The 7,842-nt window shown below is 35.1% G+C and overlaps 1 protein-coding gene across 2 annotated transcripts in view; it reads right to left on the bottom strand.

Moving 5' to 3' along the window:
• The window catches only part of SPOCK3 (SPARC (osteonectin), cwcv and kazal like domains proteoglycan 3), a 2,692,952-nt gene that overhangs the window by 906,866 nt on the left and 1,778,244 nt on the right, over nucleotides 1-7,842 (bottom strand). For both annotated transcript variants that reach the window (XM_044062207.1, XM_044062208.1), the window contains exon 7: nucleotides 6,008-6,122. In XM_044062207.1, the coding sequence (XP_043918142.1) occupies nucleotides 6,008-6,122 (115 nt within the window). The remainder of the gene's footprint in view (nucleotides 1-6,007; nucleotides 6,123-7,842) is intronic.

Here is a 7,842-nt window from a genome sequence, read left to right as displayed (position 1 = left end):
TCTTTCAAGTGAAACCATAAGTAATTTTTCTGAAGAAATGAACATGATATTTTCTGATAAATTACAATTTCTACACAAAAATATTCTGGACAATGCATTGCATTTCCAGTTCTGAAAAATAAGTCATTACCCACCAGAAATAGTATTACTAAGTAAAATGCAGCACATCAGAAAGCCATTGTCAAATGTCTGTAAAACCCTGAATGCATTATCTAAGTACAGGATTTCAGTCACCCATTGATATTTCAGTGTAACACTTTCTTGGTATTATGTCTAAATAATCAAATACATGCTATACCTGAGTTTGCTATTTCACTTATTTGCTGCTAAATGTTAAACCTGGCTCAGAGGTCTTATTGCTAAGAACAGTACAAGGTGTTTTGGTGCCAACATCTTTTAAGTGATAGCACAGGATGTCTGGAGATATAAACATGAATTTTACCTCGGTCATAATGTCAACTCCAAATTAATATATTCTGGAGGTACATTATATTACATACCAAAAGTCAAGAATCTTCCATTACAGAAAAATAAGTATAATGCAGTTTGACAGACTTTGAGACCAAATAAGTGTGCAGGCCTGTGTATAAAAGCAAGATCTCATTTAGTAAATTATACATAGATTCAGAAGTAATCACTGAAATTGTGAAACCCAGTTTATCCCAAAGGACTTATGTATTTCATTCTTAAAGTTGGCTATGCTATTCTGCCTGTCAGTAAAGGGACTTTTAGTGATGTAATCTTAATTCCATTAAAATCTGTTTATGTCCTTGGTAAGGCAACAGAAAGCATGTTTGGTTCTTTAAAAATATAGTTTCTTTCTTTTTCCTTAGACTCTCACATTGTCTATCTAGCTACTTCGTAGAAAGGATACAATGTGTATTCATCACAGGCTTTTTATTATTATTATTATTATTATTATTATTATTATTATTATTACTTTTTTTAATTAAAAAATGAAGTGTCTTTGAGTGCATGCATCTTTGCACTGACATTGTGTGTGTGTGTGTGTGTGTGTGTGTGTGTGTGTGTGTGTGTGTGTGTGTGTGTGTGTGTGTGTGTGTGTGCGTGTGTGTGTCTCCTGACATTCAGATCTTCAGTTGATCACTACTGGACTACAAATGCCATGATTCAGGAAAAAGAAGTTGGACATAATCCTGTTGCAGCACAAATGGTTGGTATTCATAACACAAATGACTCATTTAAATTAACCTACTGCACATTACAACCCATAGTCAATGTGATAACATTATGCTTACTGACACAATAATATTTCAAAGATTATGAATTATGGTTCATCTGGCAATTTAACGTCCGTCTCACTAGTTAAAATCCAAGCATCCTTAGTAAGACAGGTTACTTGTAGTCTTCCCATCATTAGTACACTGAGTCTGTTTTAACACGTTCATGCACAGTATTCATCAGCACTAGTCTGGGGCAAAACTAACAAGAGTCGAACAGTATTGGGAATAGTTCAACTGTACAGTGATCTTTGGAATTTTCAAACAACAGCTCCAGTATTAGCAAACTGAATAGTGCTAAAACTGCTGCATTGAACAGTACACTGAAAGACAAGTAACCACGTACAGGAATAATAATCACCCAACAGAAAAAGTTATTAAAAGCCTTCAGATGTGTAAAAGTATTATGTTATATGTTATGAGTGGCATGTAAAGTCATGGTCAGGGCATAGGAAATGTTTTTCGAATCAAGTTATGTACCACATCTGGTTAAAGCAAATAATAAAATACATAATTTAATCTGGCTCATAAATGGGAAAATGGAATCATTGGTTAACAAGAAAAAAAAGGATGTGTTTAACCTGGAAAATAAACGAGGAATTGGAAGGAGCAAATCTCTATAACTTACTCTGAGAAAAATTCCAAAGGCTGATGTCTAAAATGAATTGGTCGACTTTGTAAAAGTACATAAGGTCTGCAGCTTTCTTAATTATGAATGAATTAAAGAAACTAAAGGGAACCTGAGTCTTTATTTGAGCTACCTAATCAACAGAGGTCTACATCTCTGGGTCAAGACTGATGAACAGAAAAGGACTGTATAAGTTCAATGTATATAACAAAAACATGATAAGATGCTATAATAATATTTTCCTATTAGTCTGTTGTGTAAATGTTCAGTAGTTCTAAAAATGCATGATCATATTTTGAACATTCTGAGTTCAACATTCTGAATGCACAAGGAAGATATAAGTCCACTCTGCTTTCGTTTAGGAATGGTATACTTCTGGTATAATATATACACGACTAGACTAGACTGAATTAGATTCAACATTCACTAACTTAAGTAGAGAATTCATATTTAACCATGACTTATTCAGAGAAAGTGACAATTCTAGGAGTGGAATATGACCTCATAATTTAAATCAAATAATGGCTAAAAGATCAAAAGTGATAAGTAAGGTGAATCCCTACATCCGTCAGTCAGTCTTCACTACAGATGATGCCCCATAGAGCCCAAGGATAGCTTCCTTTTCACTTAATTTGCACCTGAGTGACTCGGCCATGCCATCTGCAATTATCGCTTGTTAAATCTGTAAATATACTGATTATCTTAAATGAATGAAGGTCATAATATTACAACAGACTCTGAAGGCTGTATGTATGTAACATTTAACAAAGTTCCCAAAAATCTGCTTATACATCCATGGAGACAAGTAGTATTTAACACCACCTGTATTCTAAATATTAACCGTCCTAACCAACTATATCATAATTTAATGTAGGTATGCAGGCTGCTTCTTACATATTCAGCGTTTAGCTGTGGGCCAGAGTTAACAAGCATTCACTGGCATGGTAAGAATTTATTGGATAGGACTTCACTATTAAAATTTTCTTTGTAAACATAATTAAACTTTGGTAGCATATTCCACATTTGTATAACTAGAAGGAGTCTCACATCAATGGACAAAGCAAATAACTTCTGAACAGAAGATTCTTTACTGATATTTTTAGGATTAAATGATCCAGTCTTGCCACAATGTTTGGGGTTAAAAAAGTAACTGAATTTTAATATGACATTATCAAAATTAGACTTAGAAAGTAGAATTTGTTTGTAGAAGTATTGGTAGATGGCATTGTTTTTTTCTGAGTGAATAGTCACACTGCAGAACACATTTCATTCACACTTAAGGATTCTGTGGTTTTGAGGTAATTAGGATGGATTTAGGTACATATTCTGCAGTAGAACTGTTTGTATATAGTGATGATGAAACCTCCATAAGAGTACTTTTATAGTTTATATGCTTTATATGTGCTAATCTTCCAGAAATGTACCATCCTGAAAACATTAGGTATGCATTTCACACATCTACAACATAGTCTGTTTTCAAGTCTAAAATAGACATTCAGAAGTTATTTAATATTCTATTGAATAAAATAGCTCCATCAGCAGACATCTCTTACATTTCAACAAGTATCTTCATATAACAGGATTATTTTAAGCCTAGAATTCAGTTAAATACGGTTGTGGGTTTATTCTAAAGGAATAAAAGAAACTCCTTACAGCACAGACTAAGCTAGATTGAACATCACCTGGAAAGTAAGTTGCAATCAAAAGTAAATAAAGGTCATGGGATACATTAAAGGTTTATCAATCTTCCAAAAGTCTCACACTTTCCCTGGATTTATAACATGCAAAAATAGTACATTCTCTTACACCCTCAATAATAATCCTTTCCAGGTAGGATCAATTATGGTGTACCTGTGGGAAAAAAGCTTGAGTCCATAACTTTTTTTAAGGTGACAGCCTTGTCATGTTTATGACTGGTTAACTACATTTCTCCCAGAATCAGGCAAAAAGATGTCATATAAATTCAGTGTCAACACTAATGGGATCTCTGGGTATGATATTCCTGATTCAATAAGACTGCCATATGCATACCCTTATAAAGAGATAGTTGCATCTATCAGCAAGATTAATACCAGCCAGTCATGGCAAAAATATGCATTCACTCATTCTGGACTAATCAAAGTTGGCCTAGTCTCTCACGCACATAAAATTACTTGCTCAATGCAGAAGCAATCCTAGTAGCTGGAGTGACAGAAAAAGACGGAGCGAAAAATAATATATAATTTGATGAATTCAAAATAGCATTTCTTCATTCTAGTATTGTTTAAGAAGAACATGTACAGCAATAGCACCTACCTGGAAGGAGAAGTTTGATAGTCCTTTTAAACTAGTACCATATTACTGCCATATATAAGTGTCAGGAAAATATATTGTGGTGTATACACTTTGGCAGGTAAGACAACTTATACTGAAATAACAGTTCTCTCACAGCTTAAAAGGTCACATTATGATACTTGTTTCCACAAAAATCAAATAATAACAAAAATTTCAAGCCAAATGCTGTCAATGAAGAACTGAGCATGCTATGACATTTAAGAAAGTATACTATCAAAACCAACACCAGTGCTTAAAATTTGCTGTTTCCATATCATGTTATTCTCTTCTCAGAATTACAATGGATACTTCAATATCTACTTAATAAAATGAAAATTCTACAGGTAAATATTATGTGTTTATTTGATTTCTGCCTAGAAATAAATCATAATCTCAAAACCTGTTTCCTATTAATTTTTGTGCAGACAAGCATGGCACTATGGCAGTTACATAAATTTGTACAGATATACATCAGTATGATGAAGGGTTATTATTTAACCCCATTTAAATGGATGAGTTTCTTTAAATATACTGCTCTGTGAAGTAAAGAATACCATGAGAAACAAACAAAAAAAAAATTAAAGAACTGTTTCTGTTGGGGCTGTGCCTTATGTAATCAGAGTGCATGTTCCACAATTTTTAATAATCAGCTTCAAGTGTATCACATTTCAAACAAAAAACAGTGTTTCCAGCTTTGTGACAGTCTCATTATAAAAGTGCAGGACTCAGTGAAAGTGGTCTTTCACTGAATTTTCATTTTGTGTAATTCATTTTTGTTTTAAATTTTTTTGGGGGGGGTACCTCCAACAAACAATAATATCTAATGCTATTTACTGAGTGCTCACATCTTATTCTGTCAAACAAAAGATGAATGCTGCGGCCAGTATGTCTGTGGTGATCACAATCCAGGGAAGGCTTTTGTTATGCACTACCCTCATGCACTACCTCCAAGAAGTTAGGGTTCACAGTAGGACAACAGTACAAGGAGCATTAACATGTTGCCACACACAGTCCACACTAAGAGATGCTAGACCCACAATTGTATTCCTTTCCTTTACTGCCAAATCTACAGGACCAGCATCACTAATAGGTTTCAGGTCACCCATATGGCAACCGACTCACCCCATACTGTACAAGTAGGTGGTAATCTTTCAGTGGGCTTTCAGTTCATAAATCTTCAGTCAAACAGGAAGTAAATAATCATGTTGAAAGAAATGCTAAACAAAAACTTGTAGCACGACCAGGCACTTATTTTAACATTGTAGGACATATTTGGATGTCTGTAGAAAGTCATTTGACAGGTCAGCCTTAAGAAATAAAATGCCATTTAAGAACCAAAATAAAAGTTATTTTCTTGCATCACAACACTGTAAAGGATAGTATAGTTGTCAGAAATGCATTTAATTAATCATCTGCATACACCATACTGGCGTTTATTAGAAACCCAAAAGAGGTGGAGAAATGAAAAAAGAGAGAAAACATTGCATCATATTATCATGCTGTTACATCACTATTTGGCAGTTCAAGACACCATCTCCTGTTGGTGGAAACAAAAATGATGTCTTCCCTCCATCCTATCACATCAGCAGATACGCTGTAGGTCCGGTGGTCTCTTCTTGTACCTCTCCTTCCTACTGATGCACCTCTTTACTATAACTTGCTCTAAATCCTGCTTTATATGGTAACCCGACAGTGATGCCTACTGAATGGGCAGAAACCAAATATATATGTGTAATTGACATACATCTGAAATATTAGGAGGAACAGAGTTTGCTCCAAAGCTTTGCATTATTATGCAAGTCTCAGCATGATTATTGTCACTTACCTCTCTTGTCTGTTTTTCCTCTGATGGTATCTTTTCCAAATGGGCACGGACAATGTCCTTCACATAACACAGAGACTGCTTTACCAGAAATGCATGCTTGATATTCCAGCTTACACTAAAAGAAAATAAAATGGGCACATTATGAACATGAATTCAAAATGTTACTTCTGCCTGCATAAGAATGACAGATGACAGATCAATAAACTAAAGCAATAATAATACATTATAAAACTGCAAAACTCTTGTAAACTAAGGGTGCTTCCATTCTGCCTACATGCCTATATTAAACATACAAATCAAGGTAAATTGGATTCTGTGGTTACCGATCTAACCCTGAAATTTTATTTTATGTTACATTTGTTTGCTGGGAAAGTCTGACTGGGCAGAAACTCATTTTCAGTGGAGACTCAGGGAGAAAAGCTCCACATACTAACATTGCATACAAAGAATACAATAGTTATGATTTTTATACAGTGAAAGAGAACATGACATAGGTATAATATTTTAAGAGTAATTACACAAAAATAGTAAGACAGGTAGAAATTGGCACAATTTGTGTATTCTTACAATATTACAGCTAGCCAAGCTATAACACACACTAAGCTATAGAGTATATATTACAATCCTGGGCTACAGCTGATATGAAAGTATTCCATTTGGTTTAAGAGTAGAAGTGTGTGGTTCCTGTTAGGAGAATCCAAAAAGGTTTGTGTAAATACATTATTTTGTTATCGGTTTTGTGTTTAGTAATAATAGAGAAGAGAATTAAAGAAGAAGTAAGAGAGGGAGAGGTGAGTATGGGAGCCATCTTGGAAAAATTAGAAGGTGCAGCACCCAGCAGGATAAAAGCACTCTCACCAAACTAAACAAACAACTTGGAGGAAAAATAAAGTCTACCAAAGTGAAATTTGAGGAAAATTTGGCCTCCCATTCCATGAACATCCATAAGGCATTCTTTAGCTATGTCCTATCCTCAAAGGCAATGTACAATTGTGTGCAGAGCACATTGTTACTGCAACAACCTGTTCAATGCTCTATCTGAGGCCAAGAACACTGCACCAGTGGGTCCAGATAATATAAAAGGACACTTTCTAAATAGCATAAAACATGACCTGTCAGGCCCTCTGGGAACCTCTGTAATTAGTATTTAACAGAAGTGTCCAAACAGTCTTTGTGGCTCACAAATGGAGAATAGCAAAAGTCATCTCAATGCACACAGATGGGCCACCTACAGACCCTAGAAACTACAGAGCCATAAGTCTTACTAGTCTCATCTGCAAAGCCATGAGAAGAGATACAATGGAAATGACCAATAACATAAGAAGCCTCCAGACACTGGACCCAACCCAATTTGGTTTTGGCAAGGACAAGTCATACCTACTCAACCTGGTGGACTTCTTTGAGAAGGTTACTAAAGCAATGGATGAGGGCATAATGGTTCACACTGTATACCATGACTTGGCCAAGGTATTTGACATACTATCCCAGTCAATCATTGTTAATAAATTCAAGAGATTAAGTACAAACCCTTATGTAACCTGGTGGATAGCCAGCTGGCTCATGGACAAGAGCTTACAACTGGGGAGTCAGCCTCTACAAAGAAACTTGTCAAAAGAGGAATTCCTCAAGGATTAGTCCTGGTATTACTAATTTTTGGAATTTACTTCTCAGAAGTCAAGGCCAATGTTAAGGGCCTCTGGCTGACCACATTTGAATGACTGAAAATTAGGAGCAGTCACAGAATTCCCCACTAACACGAATGTTCTCCAGGAAAGGCTGACACAGGCAAATAACTTGTGTGAGAGCTATGCACTAAAACTAAATGTCAAATGCCA

The sequence above is a fragment of the Protopterus annectens genome, chromosome 2.part1, assembly GCF_019279795.1.
Source record: "Protopterus annectens isolate FY-2018-M chromosome 2.part1, PAN1.0, whole genome shotgun sequence".
Lineage (NCBI taxonomy): Eukaryota > Metazoa > Chordata > Ceratodontiformes > Protopteridae > Protopterus > Protopterus annectens.
This window is presented reverse-complemented; position numbering and strand designations above follow the sequence as displayed.